A 16,350-nucleotide genomic window follows, 5' to 3' on the forward strand; every position below is an offset into this window, starting at 1 on the left:
TGAACCTAAAACAAAGGATGGATTTATATGGAGAGAATCCGTTCTGAGATTTCTGAGACCTATTATCTAGCTTGTGAATGATAAATGAACTCATTTGAGGCATTGCAGATTGACTTTGGAGGGCCAGGAAAAAAGTTTTCCTCTTTTCCAATTCCTTCATCTCTTTGCTCCTCTAGTCATTTGCAATGACTTTGAATCCTGTTGCTCTTACTGGACTCTGTTAACATCCTTCCGATGTCTACATGACTTAATTACTGAAATTAAGAATTTGAAGAATCAGTTAAGAGTATCTAGTTGGAGACAGGATACCCAATTAGGAAGTACAGAATGCAGCTACTCTGCTCCTAGCGTCCTTCATTTCAGTCCTAACTGAATTCTGCTTTTCCTTCTCAAGTAACAATAAATCTTTTGATCTCTGTGAAAGAAGCAAAGATCAAGCTGATCCTCAGAATGAATCTCCTCCTTCCTCCACTTCTTCAAAGATCTACTTAAATTTGAGTGGCACGTATTTTTTTTTAATGTTTTCCAATGCAATTACCAGTCACAAAAGAAAATTACTTCCTTTATTATCATAACTGAAAAACACCATTTCTTTTTTCTTCCAGCATTTTCATGTTACATTTTAAATCAATGAAATTCATGTAAACTTAACTTTTTTCTCTGATAATTCATAGTAAGGGGCTTTCACAGTAATGCCACAAGTAGTTGCTTTTTATTTTCCTGTGTAAGAACCCCTACCACTAAAACAAGTCGTTCAGTGCTGTTCATAATCTCCTTTAGAAACATAATGACTTTTATCTCCCAGAACAGCAATTAAGAATGTTTAACAGAGTAGATGATGTAGTGGAAAAAGCTGTGGTCTATCTACTTCTGACCCCAGTATTTACTATTTGTCCTTCAGCAAGTGAAATCGGAATTCTGAATCCCAAATTCCATATCTGTAGAACAATATTTTATCCATCATTCTATTTGTTTTTTTTTTTAAGATTTTATTTATTTATTTGACACAGAGAGAGAGAGAGAGAGAGCACAAGCAGGGGGAGCAGCAGAGGGAGAGGGAGAAGCAGGCTCCCCGCCGAGCAGGGAGCCCAATGCAGGACTCGATCCCAGGACCCCGAGATTATGACCTGAGCCGAAGGCAGATGCTTAACGACTGAGCCATCCAGGCGTTCCCCCCTCCCACCATCATGCTATTTGGAGGGAGAGTCAAATGTGGAAATACAAATGTGCTGCTTTTAAACTGCCAAGACCTCTACAAGTAAGTTTTATTATTACCACGGTGCTAGAAGAAAAACATGCTAGGGCTCATGAAGCCTAGCAGTGGTTAATCTCATTTTTTAGTGCTTACTTTATACAGCTACTTGCATTCATTTGAATGCATTCAAATGTCATTTTGAGAGCTCGAAATGTGCTGTATCAGTTCTGCTCTAAACAAATCCAGGAGATGACCACTGAGATTCCAAATGCAGCAGGAAAGAGCAGTTCAGATCCACCTTTACTTACCCACACTTCATCAGTCTTGACATATGTATCAAGGTACTCCTTTAAAGACTTCATGAAAATTTACTTCTAGAAATAATGACACAAGTGATACACCATCCATAAGGTCAATTCAGGGACAAATCTGTGTTAACATTTTGAGCTCAACCTGCCTCACATAATCCACTTCTTTCACTCATTGTCTCTTCCACCAAACCTACCATGCAGGAAAACCTCTGACACACAAAGCTCCTGGAGATTTGGTCTTTGTGGCTGTGTCATCTAGACAGCTCTCTGAAATCTTGATTAGTTCGGGGATTTCAGGTCTTTAGCAAATTGGAGACCCTTACAAGGCTGAAATCATGTTGCATTTTATTTGGTGGATTAAGGTGAAACTAAGTAGAGCTGAGTGAAGAAAAGATGTCAGAAAACAGAGCCTAATAGGTAATGAGACACTGTGATGGTTAATTTTTTATGTTAACTTGGCTATGCTATGGTGCCCAATAGTTTGGCCAAACACTAGTCTAGATGTTGCTGTGAATGTATTTTTTAGGTGTGATTAACATTTAAATTAGTAGGCTTTGAGTAAAGCAGATTACATTCCTTAGTGTGTGGGGGCCCCATCTAATCAGTTGAAGGCTTTAAGAGCAAAGACCAGTTTTCCATAGGAGAAGAAATACAGCCTCAAGACTGCAAAATAGAAACCTTGCCTAAATTTCTCATTTATCTGACCAGCCTGGAATTTGGGCTCAAGATTGTAACATCAACTCTTACCTGAATTTCAAGCCTGCCAGCGTGCCCTACAGATTTCAGACTTGCCAGCCTCCACAATTGTGTGAGCCCATTACTTTTTTAAGATTTTAATTAATTAATTAATTAATTAATTAATTAATAGAACATGCAAGCAGGGGGAAGGGAGAGAATCTCAAGCAGACTCAACACTGAGCATGGAGCCTGATGTGGGGCTCAATCTCATGACCTGCACCGAAATCAAGAGTTGGATGCTAAACTGACTGAGCCATCCAGGCACCCCAAGTGAGCCAGTTTCTTACAATAAAGTGTATGCTTGTTTTCTCTCTCACCCCCCCCAAATAAAAGGGGGAAAGTAGATAATGTAATTCATTCCCTGTGTAGTCTTTTCAAACTTCACCTACTTCTAGTTTTCCAACATTTGCTTCTTGCATCCAAACTAAGTATATAACTTGAAATTCTGCAGGAACAGAATTCTATGTTCGAGATAACAAGTTCCTAAATAAAAGTTGTGTTTTTTTCCTTCCAAATTCTAATATTATCTTAAGGGTAATACTTTCTGATCTTAAATTATAGCCATTTACAGATTTCCTTAAAACCCATGCATGTGTTTTGGAAAGAAATCTAAAACTTGCTGTGTATAAATACTAGAGCAATAATTCATGTTCATTCTGGGAGGCCTAAGACACCACTTTTTTAAGAAAATTAAGACACAGAAAGAAACTAACATTTAGGAGATTGGCACACAGTTGTTTGAAAAGATTAAGAGGAATGCTCACTGTGGATGTAGTCTGATGTTTGCACACAAACCAATCAAGAACAAGCTGACCCAATTATCTAGCTATAACTGCGCTAGTCCCTTTGGGTGCAGAAGCCTGTGTTCTAATGAGAGAGACAAATCTAAAACATACTACATATTTATACCAATATTTTCAGGTTCACAAAACCTTTTGCCTCAGACCCATAAATAAAATAATAAAGTCAAAAAGTACAAAAAAGAAAGAAAGAAAGAAAGAAAGTAAGAGGTGAGCTGCTTGTTCAAGGTTGTAAGAGTGACCAGAGCAGGGCTCCACTGGTTTACTTAACTTTCCCACTGCGTTAGCCCTGCTCTTGGTGGCTCTGGAAGGTGCCATGGAGGACCACCTGAGAACAATTGCGAAGTCAAGTTTCCTACTTCCTCATTTTCTAGAATCCATGGATTATGCATGTGTTATCCATTTAAAAGCATTTGAGGGCGGACAGAGAATTGCTAAAAAAAAAAAAAACATATATACACAGACAGGGGGGTACTTCAGTTTCAGAAAATGTAAAATTAAAAAAAAAAAAAAAGATGTGCCTTAAAGACTACCTGTCACAAACATTACACGAAAATGATTACAAGGCTATAGAAATTCACAAGAGAAAATGCCAACATGACTGAACAAATCAAGACAGACTTTGTTGGGAAGCTGACACTCTATAGGTTGCATTTGGACAGGAAGAGAACAGGAGGAACCATCTAGGGGCAGCAACAGCATGAGCACATGTGTTAGAGTAGAAATGACAAACTGATTTTGGAAAACTTGAGAATTTTCCACATCTTCAAGTCCTGATTTCCTTTTGCTTAATACCTGCCTCAACTCATTTCTCTCTTCTTGCATTTTACTATGAGCAATCAGGAAGAAACAAACTCCTTTAAAACTTCCCTGAGAAATCTCCTCAGGTAAATACCCAATCTTATAGCTTGCAAGTTCGACCTTCCAGAAAACACTAGAACACTAGTTAAGCCAAGTTCTTTGCTATTTCATAACAAGGATCTCCTTTCTTACAGTTTCCAACAGCATGTTCTTCATTTCCATCTGAGATCTCACCAGAAAGATGTTCAACATCCATATTTCTAACATTCTGTTTCTGATTAGTTACATACTCTCTAAGAAGATAGAGTCTATCCCTGAAGCTCTCGCTTTTATTTCTGAACACTTACCAGAATCACCTTCAACATCTATTATTTCTACCAACAGTCCCTTCACAGCAATGTGGACTTTTCCCAGCATGCCCCTCAAAACTCCTCCAACCTCTACCCCTTCCCCAATTCTAAAGCTGCTTTGACATTTTTAGGTATTTGTCACAGCAGCATCCTCCTTCTTGGTACCAAAATCAGAGAGGAAAATGAATGAAATGATGTTTATTTTTTTTTTAAAGATTATTTATTTATTTATTTGAGAGAGAGAGCCCACGAGTGAGAGAGAGCAGGGAGGAGCAGAGGGAGAGAGAGAGAATCTCAAGCAGACTACCTGCTGAGCGGGGAGCCTCAGTCGGGGATACATCTCAGGATCCTGAGATCATGACCTGAGCCAAAATCAAGAATCGTATCCTCAGCCCGGTGAGCCACCCAGGCGCCCCTGAAATGATCTTTATTGAAAAAATATAAAATTACATGAATAGGAAAAAGATCTGATTAGTAATCCCAGAAAACATATAGGCGTGAAAAAAAGACATGAAACTAAAAGAATTAACTCTAGAATGTCCAAAGTTAAAGAATTAATAAACTGGAAGAAAGAACTGAGAATTTTACTCAGGATGCAGTATAAAGAGAAAAATTGAAAGAGTTGTTTATATGGAGTGTCCTTTGAGAATCACCGTTTCATAAAATTTTAGTGGATTCTAGTAAAAGATAATAGAGGGATAGTGCAGCAAATTAGTCAAAGATATAATAGCTGAGAAATTTTAATATATATAAATAAAAATTGATAGAGAAAATACTAAACTTTAATTATCAATCCAACAAAAATTAGCCTGCATGAATAAACTAGGCAAGCCTCTAGAAAGTTTGATCAAGGTAGATGTGTACACACATAAAAATTAGGAAAGGAAGAAAAAAGAAACCAGGAGAAATCTCTGATGAAAGAAAAATACAAAATAAGGTGGTCAGTGTAACTCAAAGTACATTGTAACGACAATAAATGTAAATAGATTAAATCACTCTATTAAAAATCAGAAATTATCAGCATGGATATAAAAAAATCAGTTATATGCTGCTTATAAGGCACACTGCTATACACACATGCACACAAACACACTCTGAAACAGAAAATATAAAAAGGAAAAAAAAGAAATATACTAAGCATATATGAACCAAAAAAGAGCTGGTGCAACAATATCTGTCAAAATAGAATATGAAGTCAACACATTAATGTGAATAAAGCAAATAAGCTATACTTCATGAAAAGGCTATAGAAGTGATAAATTTGTATTTGCCTAACAATATAGAGTTAAACTCTAAAACACCAAAAGCCAACAACTACAAAAATTCAGAATTACAAAATAAAATTGAAAAGCTCATGTAAGCATAATGGCAAAATTTAACACCTCTTTCAGAAACCACATATTTGGAGAATATACAGAGAATCTGAGGAACGCATAGGACATAATTGTGAATTTACATATGCCTGCACCCAAAAGACAACACAACAGAGGATACACATTCTCCTAAAGCATGCATGCAACACATTAGATATGTATAAAATTAACTGTATACTCTCAGTCACAAAAAGTCATAGTTATTCAAACCATATTATCTAATTACTATGTAATTTATTTAGAAATTAACTACTACCACTAGTAATTAAAATCCTATAGGTTAGAAAATCTGAAAAAAACAAAAGCTTAAACAATGAGTAAGTGAAAAAATACTTCACAAAGAGAATCATAAACTGTAATGGTTTTATCAACAAACTAAAATATGAAAAATTTGTGAGATATAGATAAAGCAGTACTTAGAAGTTATGAATAGTCTTATTAAATATATTTACTAAATTTAAATGAGCTAGCATTTAATCCAAGAAGCTAGATGAAGAAGTGAAAACAGTAAGAAAGTTGAAGCAATAGAATGGTAAAAGCAAAACACAAATTAATAACCTAGGAAAAAACATTAATGGAGATGATTTTTAAAATCTATTTCTTTGAAAGCTAATAAACTAGGCAAGCCTCTAGAAAGTTTGATCAAGGTAGATGTGTACACACATAAATGCATTATCATATAATGGAATACTAGACGGAGTGAACCAGGTCATCCATACAGAGGAATCACAAAACCTATGGTAAAAAGATAAAATTGCTGAATGATAAGAATTTCTGTAGTTTACTTATTCATTTAACAATGTTTTGTATGTTTATATATACAAATTGTGTGTGTGTGTGTGTATGCATGGGTATGTTGTGGATATTTATGTAATAAAGTCACCTCTAACATTTTCTTAAGAAGTGTAAAGCACGTGGTGAAATGTTAGCATTTTTAAATCTTTCAAGAAATTAAATTAATATATGTGTGCTTGGAGTTTCTTTTTACCCCCTTTACTCAATCCCATTCTTTCCTTCCACAGAGGTAATCACTATCCTGAAGACGGTGTTGTTTTGTTTTTTCTTTCCCAACTAGTTTTATATTTTTACATTTTGGAAAAACTCCCATTCTTACAAAGCAGTTTCGCTTTTTCCATTTTAGGAAATTACAACTTTCCTTTGACAGTTTGGTTTTCTAGTTGTTTCTTTTATTTGACAAAGGAATGATACCATTTTTTAAAGATTAAGCCAACTAAATTAATACTGACATTTAGGCCAAGGACCATAAGGAAGCCAATTTTTTCTTAGCACCAATTATGTTGTGGGTAAGTAAAACAAAACAAAACTGGAAAATAGAGTCACCATCCACTATAAATCTTCAGAGTATTACTGGCCCATTCGGCTTAAGCATAGAAAGAATTACAGAAAAATATAAAAGGCATCGTTCAGTGCTCTCTGAAAAGAAGTGGCTTCTTGTACTAATATATATTCCATTCACCAAATTCTTACATGTTGCTTTTGTGGAATAAACATTGAGTGATTATATATATATCCCACTTAATTTATCATGGTAATTAATCCCAACCATCCATGATATTAATTTGCTGATATTGGTAGCCTGTGAGTCGCTTTCTTTCTGGAATAAAATAGGAGAGTCATTCTAAGTACCTTTATTTTACTTCTGGAGATGTTTAACCTTAACTACATCACTAAGTGCAGATTGACTGATGACTACACACATCTTACTCCCAGGTACGGTAAAGGCCAATATCAGAATGTCTAATTGCCTTTTATTCATTCTAGATTAGGCAATTAAGTTCTTTTACAGTTTATCAGAGTTCCTAGGATCTTTTCCTCAAATTTAAGAAATAAATTGTTATTCTCAAGGAGACATTATGCTTGAGTCTCCTGAAGGAAATACTAACATTTATTAACCATTTTCCTAGGTCAGGAATCTCTTGAGTTGCCATTGACAAATAAGTTCAATTTCAGCTTTTCTTTACCTTCTGGTATTTCTAGCTCCTCTTCTTTTCAATTTTTTTTTTTTTTAATATCTTCCTTGGCTTAAAAACTCACAGATGCATTGCCCAGCCATGTTTTTTTGCCCCTTTTATTCTGGATTGTTGATATTTAGAAGAAATTTAATACAAAAATGCAATTATTCCCAAATGCATCACACCGATATCAGATTTTTTACATAATGAATAAAAATAATATATCCCAGAACTTGTGAATAAGGCTGTGAAGTCATATCTAAAAAAATTGGTCAAACTGATGATGTCTTATTGCCACCCATTGAAATTCCATATGTGCTGTATTCTACCTCTTCAGTTTTAAAACTTGCAGTTGCTACCAATGTGTATAAAATCTCTACACCCTTCGAAAATTGAACATATTCATTCATATTTTTTTGAGTAGAAATTTAGCCAGGCATTAAAAGTAATATAAAACTAACACAAGATACAGTTGTTTACCACAGGAATTTGGATTTGCTGAATAATGTATGAACACACTGGCATAATTCCCGACGGTGCAAAGCAGCATACGAGCCAATGTCTAGTAGGGGCAAGCGCTCATGTAAAGAACAATTAATTTGAGATCAGGAAGGCTTTGTGAAATTCTGGGAGTGGAGAACCCAGATGGCTACCTAGTTAGTGGGTGGAAACGTAGAGACCAAGGAGAGGTGAGGATTATAGTTAGAAAAGTGAGTGTGACTTATTCAGGGGCCAGTAACGTTTCTGACCTAGCTAAAGCAAAGGATCTACAATGGGAAAGAGTGAAGACAAAATTGATTACTAGAGCAGGTTGCATTGTGGAGGATCTAAAAAAGGACATTTTTTTCTGAAAAAAAAAAAAATTCAAAGATCTATTGATGGCTTCTTAGCAGGTGAGTGAAATGGTAAAATCTGTGAGTTAAGAAGAAATAAATTCAGAGCGATGTTTATTAATGTATGTTCCCAGGATCATTAATTAATGGGGTTACTCCAAAAGGGCCAAGCAATGTCAAATAAGTGTGGAAAAAACTGGAGCATTTGACTTCAAAAGGAAAATACAGAATTTCCCTAACCTATTTGACCAGGGAACCCTTTCTAGGAAAACTGTGCTTGGATCATATATTCTATATATATTGATACCAACCTCAATGTATACATTGACATATGTAATAAATGTCCAATTCTGTGTTTTTAAATAGCTCGCTTGGTGTCTAGTTTGATTCTCTGTTCCCAGATTGGTAGAAATTCAGGATCTCTTAATTTCCCCCAGGAGTGTGTCTATGTTCTGGAGTCTTCTAGTGCCAGGGAGTTAGAAGGCTATGAAATGGCGAGGTGGCACTTATCTGCTGCTTTGGGTCATTGATGTATACTAGCATCTGCTGAGATGTCCTCACTGTTCTCTGGTCCTGGGGAATTGGTCAGTACTACTGTTGTTGAGACATGTCTTTCAAACCTGGTGGCTCTCTGTAGTTCTTCCATACTATTCTGGAATTGATGGGAATACTTTTCTTACTGATCTGTTCCATGCTGAGGTATAAGAAACTCTATGTGGACCCACAGGGGCCCCGTCTTTCTTAGACAAGTCAATTAGCTATTCTGTGAGGCCTTCCTGCTTTCTTTTGGCTTCTATCCAGGAAAAGGGGCAGATGTCCCATGTACCTAATGATTTTGGGCTTTTCCCATGAGATTTCCACCTAAATCTTCTACTCTATGCCATGAGTAAGTTTTGTTTCCTAGAAAGCTAAATTTTTAAAACTCATAAGCAACAAAGGGCTCCCTTTTCCTCATATTCTCCTATAGCTTCTATTCCCTGAGGAAGTGATTTAGTTGTCCGTAAGACAGCTTAAGACCGGGACAAGGATAGAGGCAAAGAATACCTGAGGTAAAAAATCAGTTACTATTTCAAAGATACTTCCTACCACACTTTGAATGCCTTTTAGGAAATGCTGATTATAATCCACTGAGGATTAAAAGCCGATGAATAAAAGGATGTGTGTAGTAGTGGTGCTGCCTTGAGCTTTGATTATCATGTGTGGTCTTAATAAATAATGAATGCCTCCTTGTCTTGTAAATCACTGTCTTTGGCATGGTGCTTTGCACAGTCCTCTCCCACATTAACTCTTGAAAAGCCTTTCTTGCTTCTGGCAACTCTTCCTCCACCATATGCAGGACAGGCTAGCTCGTTGAAGACATGGGGACCAGCTGAGAGCCAACACCAATAAACAGACTCCTAGGTTAGCTCCAGATGAGCTGCCAGCTGACTGCAGGTGCTCAAGTGACCTCAGCTGAGACCAGAACTGCTCAGATGAGCCTCCACTGAAGTGTTGATATGAATCATAAACAAGTAAAATGGTTGTCTAACCCACTGAGTGATGGAATTACTTTTATTGCATCAGTATAAAAATATGCAATACACTACAATGCAACAAAGTACATAATATGAGATGGTAGGTATTGAAGACAGAGGAGATACTTTGTGGGAAGATTTCCTCAATATGGATAATATGAGATGAGGCAAAAGAAAAATTCTAATGGGATGAGCAAGTTCCTTGGAAGGGGCTCATTTTTCATTCATTGGAAAAACAGTTCATTTTATTTTCTATTTTATAGGAACTAAAGAAAACGGAAGAGTCAAGTGTCATTATGTAGATGGTACTCTTCAGTGACTTAGAAAACTGTAGACAAGTAGCTGGGTGGAACCATGCCAGATGGGGTCTTCGTATCATTCTGCCGTTGTGCCTTTTTGTAAATCACTCTCACTCTCACTGGCTTGGATTCAAGAGGTGGATTTCCTGACACTACTGAAATGAAAAATAAACAGTTGTCTTATATAAGCATATTCTCAGACATTACACTAGATTTATCTTAATTCCTGATGACATGTATTTTCCTAAAGATTTCCTCAAAGCAATGACAAAACCGTCATAAAACCAAGAAATGTCAAAAATATAGAGGGATTGATGAGATGTGTCTCCAAGTTCTGAATCGAAAGTCTATTATAAGGTGGACTGCTACGAGTTAGCTGTGATTAGCTAGGCTCAAATATACTAGCTCTAGTCTCAGGGGCACTTCTCCTAGTCCTATTAATGGCTTTTTTTTGAAATTTATTTTACATCCATCACCTTATTTAATCTTTACAACAATTCTAAGATTTAGACAATATTTTTATCCACAATTTTAGAGAGAAAGAACTGATGCCAGTTCTTTTCAACCCAGTTCAAAGGACACTGGAATCCTGTGGTGCCTCAAGAGCCCCTGAGCCAAAAGAGGAGGGAGGGGAAGAAAGGCCACTTGCTCTGGCTTCAACCAGAGCACATCTAATATACATAACTATACACATTGTGTTTAAAAATTAGATATTCTAAATTTCTAATTATATATTATATATATAACTAAACATATATGTATGATATGACATATATATATGGCACCCATTCAAATTTGGTTAGAGAAATTCCCAAACACTGTAGCATACCATGATGAGTCCTAATGCCCTTATGATCTACACTAGAAACTTCTTGAAGTTAGAGACCTCATCTTATCCTTTCTTTGGTCTCACAACAGTGTGGAACCTCCCTTGACCTGTGAGCCAGCCTTCGGAAGAAGGAGCCCATGGAAATCCTTGCCCTGGCGATGCTCTGGGCTCCAGAACAGCTCTGTCTAAGCATCTCCCATGACCCCTGGCAACCTTGCTGTCTGCTTCTCACTAAAGCCAATTAAATTACTCCCGGTACCTGCAGCCTTCTCGCTGTTACCACGACTCATTGAGTTCTCGCCAAAGAGGGAAGTGATGTCTTCTCCAAATATCCTGAGGCAATTTTCAATGAGAAATTGTACAAGAGAAATCTGTAACACAAAAAGACAAGAATGGGGTGCTCTTTTCCATAGGGCATAGTTATAAATCACATTTTCTATACAGACCTTGGATCTAAGAAAAAATGGGAAGGACTTCCCAGTAAAATTCAGACTTGATAAAAATACGTAGAAACCAGGGGCACCTGGGTGGCTCAGTCGGTAAAGCGTCTGCCTTCGGCTCAGGTCATGAAAGCAGGGTGCTGGGATCAGCCCTACATCACGCTCCCTGCTCAGCGGGAACCCTGCTTCTCCCTCTCCCACTCCCCCTGCTTGTGTTCCCTCTCTCGCTGTGTCTCTCTCAGTCAAGTAAATAAATAAAAGCTTAAGAAAAAACCAAAAAAACAAAAACACATAGAAACCAGAGTTCTCTCAGAAATAACTTAGAAAGAGTGATACTTTCCCGTGTACTTTGGGTATACATTTTAAAATACTGCTCATCCGTGGGCTAAAGTTATAATGCGTGGCCTAGGTTAAGAGCTAACATTTTGGGATCAGTGGTTACATCTTTAAGCCTAGGATAAATTTGGGGGCCCATCAGTTGAGCGTCTGACTCTTGATTTCGGCTCAGATCACAATCTCATGGTGGTGAGATCCAGCTCCACATGGAGCCAACTTTGGGCTCCGTGCTCAGCAGGGAATCGGCTTGGGCTTCTCCCTCTCCCTCTCCCTCTTCTTCTGCCCCTGCCCCTCTCACACTCTCTCTTTCCCTCTCTCAAATAAATACATATCAAAAAAATAAATAAAACTAGGATAATTTTCAAAGTAGCCTACCTTATTAAAGTTTATTTATTTTTTGCTTTTAAATTTTGTTTCCAGTTTTACTGAGCTGTAACTGATGTATACCATCTTATGAAACTTTATAAAGTATGAACGACAACTTAAGAAAACCATTTCTTAAATGAAGAAGTATCATAAAGTTGGGAAGCAGGGATTTTGGTGGTGTTGTGAGGGAAAACCCACACAGCTGGAGAGAAAACGTATCTGTCTGTCTAACTTCAGTCCCTTCTCACGCATTGCTTTGCCTCATGCTGGCTCTCTCTGGGTGAGCTTGGGGAAGACCTGTCATCTTATTAGGATATTCTGGAATCTCTTGCTAGTTTCCATATGACGTAGCAGAGGTGAAATAGTAGCCGAGTACTTTTCTAGATGAGCCACAATTGGCAGAGGAAGGCCAATGTGTTTGGAGGCATGGGGGCTCATATTGCCCAAGCCACCCAGGATGTGCCAGTGATGACCGGAGGAGCTGGCTGTTGTCGCCATTGTGTAGTGAGGAAACCATGGCTTTGCCCAAGGTTACGAGTCCCTCAGGGATTAGGCTGAGAGTTGAACCTTGACTGGTGAAGTTCCAAAGCCCAGGTTCTTTCCTATCGTATCACACGACTCTTCTCTCTCTCGTTTAGTCAGTCTAGTGTTTAGTCTCCTGGAGGGGGAAGAAGTGACTCGACTGCTCCGAGTTTCCCGTTTAACGACACCCCTTCCCAGACCCCGCCAGAGTAGGATAAAGAACTCTGCCACTCCACAGGGGCCTAATGAAAATGTGCACTTCACAAAGTTCCATCCGTCAGAGTTACTACTGCACTTGTCTGGTTCAAAGTAGGGATTCTACCCCCTGGGGGACAAAAATGAGAGCTCTCATTACCTTTCTTATCAAGTTGTCTTCCAATTCCAAGCTGCCGGAATCAGGTGGGTAAAGAACACTTGGGGCTATACAAACGGATAAATTATAAGCTGTCATCTGATTGGATGAGGAATGTAGCTCAATGTTGTATAGCACTCCAAAAAGGTATCGCAAGAGAACAACATTTGCTCTTGGCAGCTGGCCTAAAAGCCTAAGGTCAGAAAAACACACTTTTAAATTAGGCAAGTAATTCCACTTAAGAGGTTGGAAAAACAGAGACAGGGAACAGGATACATCCTTGTATATCTAGCACACAACCCGCTCTAGCAGAGTTCCAGGCATGAAGGTATACAAAATTGTTGCACTGAATTCAGTTCCTGAGCCAGATAACAACTTCTCTGCTTAGTTAAATGTTTCACAGACTTTTAAGGTCATAGCCCTGGAAGTCAATGCTCTAGCATCTGTCTTGGACCAGGGAATTTCGTCTACCAGTTTCATGGATCCAGAAGGGGTAAAATGGCCAAGGAGTCCACATTAATAAGATCAGGAGAAGAACAATAATAGCCCTAAAGCATGCCTCTATTCTGAAGCTGGACCCCATGGGTGTGAAGAATTGAAACTCTTTGGCGTTGGTCATGATTTTAGTAGGCAAAGCTGCAAAACGTAAGCCAATGTTTTCCTGATAGTATGTTGGGTGTATTTTGGAGATGTGACCAGAGTAGAGTAATTATGGCATCATTACCTCTGGGCTGCAGTTATCTTCTCCTCTTTGTTGCCTTGATCAATAACACTGAGCCATTTGTCATAGAGATCGGATAAAAATATACTTCCTTGGATATTTCTAAGAAAGTCCTTATGGAGATAAAAAAATATGTATATATATTATAGAAAATATTTATTGGAAATATTCCAGAGAAAATATGTAGTTAAAAAATTCAGTTCAGCCCCCACTTCCTTCACAGATACCCAAACTGGGACCCACACGGAGCTCGGCTTCGACTTTCCATTGACTTGCTCACGCAGGAGCAGGTGCTTGGATTTTCTCCCGCTAAAACTTAGAGGCATAAAAGCAGAGCTTAGCCTGTGGTGGAAATGAAGATAAAGCTCCCTTCTATCATCTGGAACTTATTTTGTGTGAGTGCTTTTTTTTTTGCAAAGTACCACAAACTGACAGGGTCTGGCTATAGACCATCCTAAATCCTATTAGCTTCCTGGACAGAAATACACATACCCATGTTGCTTGTTTTAGACAAGGTGCTAGCTCTTAATTCTAGCAAGAAAAGTCCTGAAACAATCAAAACACAAACAGGTGGGCTCTTGCACACATATTAGGAAAGAACTAGGTCTTCTCACTCGGGGTAGGTGTGCTCCCTGGAAGAAAGCTACTCTCACAATTGCTTCATTCTTCCTTTTCTTAACTGTCTAAAAGTCGAGAGTCTAATGGCAGACTCACTGTGGTCCTGAGGATAGATTCATTTCTAGTTTAGGACAATTGTCCAGTTAGTTTGCCATGATATTATCAAGGCCAAGGTTGCAGAGTCTGATTCTCCACCAAGATCCGTCAACTTCAGGAAGAGAAAACTTTAGAAATGTCTAAGCACCATACCCACAAGTGCACACCCTCTTCCTAGTTGGTGCTGATAACACAGAATCAGGAAGGAACCTCCTAACTCTTGCTAAAAAATCGATTCCATGTGTGCACCTTACAGAGGGCAACGCTCATCTTGCTACCTAGTGTATCATCATTCTTCTCCTGTCTCCCAATGCCTACATGTATATTACTACTGGATATCACTATGGCCCCAGAGTAGGAGTGGTTACCTAAGTCATTTGCTATTTATCACATCTTCGAACATTAACGGGGGACAAGGGAAGACCAAATGTGACTGAGATTCAAAGACTGTACTCATTACTACATTAACATAGGGTTGTTCAGAGCTGTTAATTAGTGCCAAGGTGGATGGATTAAATTTTTTCCCTGCTCCATTTCTTTTGGAAACTTTGCCATCATTAGCAGGGTGGTGAGGATGTCTGTTTCGGTAAACAGTGTGTTTGTGTCAGTGCGTATTTTGAAATTTATTATCATGACTAGTAGTCATTTCAGTATTAGTATTTTGCATGGAGTCTTCAGGAGTGGAGGTGGGGAGGGCGGTGTGTAGTGAAAACAGAAAGTATTTCTAACACATGGGGCTTTTAACTCCTAAAGTAGCTTCCTTAAATTTTGATTTTGTCAAGCATTTTCAGCTTGTCAGGTTCTTAATCTGTTATGTCCATTACAGTTCTTGAGCAGTCATGATGAAGGACACCAATCATAGCTTCAGTTACTCACGTGTGGATAATGCTAGAACCTTCCCTACCTTGAAGACGGATGCGACCACATGAACAGATTCGCTGTACGGGTTCACTTTGACCCCAGAATTTAGTTTTTTCTTTAGGACTCTGCAGGATTTTATATTGGCTGATTTGCGGAAGACGCCTTCTGTGAGTGGCCCTTTTTGATTAATAAAGGAAAGCATATCCTGTAGGAAGAAAAGAAAAGTATATGGCATCTCATATCCACAAACGCAGAGCACAAGCTTGCCTCCGTTTTGAAAGAGGAGGGGAATGTAATGGTACACTGTTTTTGAGCTGGAAGGACTAAAGTCAATTTAGATTGTTTTTTTTTTTCAGTGTCTCTCTATATACTTTCTACCGAAATATCTATTTTACAGTCATACACTGAAACATTTTAAACACTTCTTTTAATCAGATTTTCCTTTCCACTGAGTTTCCACTTTTAAATCAAACTTCTCTGCTTCAAAGCCTTTGGGGAATCACCATCTGTTTCCTACTTTAGCATTTCTTTCTCATTATTCCCTACATAGATGCTCTTCCCCAAGTATGGAAGTCTATTTAGGAAATACTCATTTCCCATTTGTTTATTTCTCTTTAAGTGACTGTATACTCCTTTCCTACTTGTTCTATTTCCTTCCCTCTTTTAAAGTCAGGCTCAGGAACTCTCTTCTCCTTCTCTGATTACCCTCCCTTCTCATGAGTCTTTCATTGTCTTTTGCTGTATCTTCATGTCCTCTCCCTGCTGTGTAGAATCTTAATAAGGGCTGGACTCAGGGAATCCAACGGATCTGAAGTCTATTATGCTACTTATCTATTGTGTGAGCTGGGGCACACGCATCCTGTACTGAGGCTTTTCTGATTCGTTTAGGCAGTGCGGAGGATGATAATCCTAGCTAGCCCCTAAATTTGCTGTGATGCATGGACCTGGGGTAGTAGCTAGCAGGTAACATGCTAGCTAAGGTGATATATTTCTTCATAGCTAGCGGAACGTTCCCTACATCC

General features: G+C 38.2%; 1 protein-coding gene across 1 annotated transcript; it reads right to left on the bottom strand.

Annotated features, from left to right (window-relative positions):
• Positions 1-6,038: 6,038 nt before the first annotated feature.
• LOC135363520 (rho GTPase-activating protein 20-like) lies at positions 6,039-15,659 on the bottom strand. Its single transcript, XM_064584003.1, has 5 exons — positions 15,372-15,659; positions 13,757-13,866; positions 13,036-13,225; positions 11,276-11,387; positions 6,039-10,342 (listed from the first exon to the last, which is right to left on the bottom strand). Exons 1-5 carry the CDS (start codon positions 15,561-15,563, stop codon positions 10,209-10,211), a joined length of 738 nt encoding a protein of 245 aa, XP_064440073.1. The 5' UTR covers positions 15,564-15,659; the 3' UTR covers positions 6,039-10,208.
• Positions 15,660-16,350: the final 691 nt, after the last annotated feature.

The sequence above is a fragment of the Mirounga angustirostris genome, unplaced genomic scaffold, assembly GCF_029215605.1.
Source record: "Mirounga angustirostris isolate CCGP_5_RB_7025 unplaced genomic scaffold, mMirAng1.0.hap1 SCAF_459, whole genome shotgun sequence".
In the NCBI taxonomy this organism is placed as follows: domain Eukaryota; kingdom Metazoa; phylum Chordata; class Mammalia; order Carnivora; family Phocidae; genus Mirounga; species Mirounga angustirostris.

Coding starts and splice junctions, on each gene's coding strand:
- LOC135363520 (XM_064584003.1), bottom strand. CDS start 15,563: ATGCCATATACTTTTCTTTTCTTCCTACAGGATATGCTTTCCTTTATT. Junction 13,867..15,371: donor TGGTCGCATCCGTCTTCAAG/GTAGGGAAGGTT, acceptor TATCTCCATAAG/GACTTTCTTAGAAATATCCA. Junction 10,343..11,275: donor TAACAGCGAGAAGGCTGCAG/GTACCGGGAGTA, acceptor TTTTCATTTCAG/TAGTGTCAGGAAATCCACCT.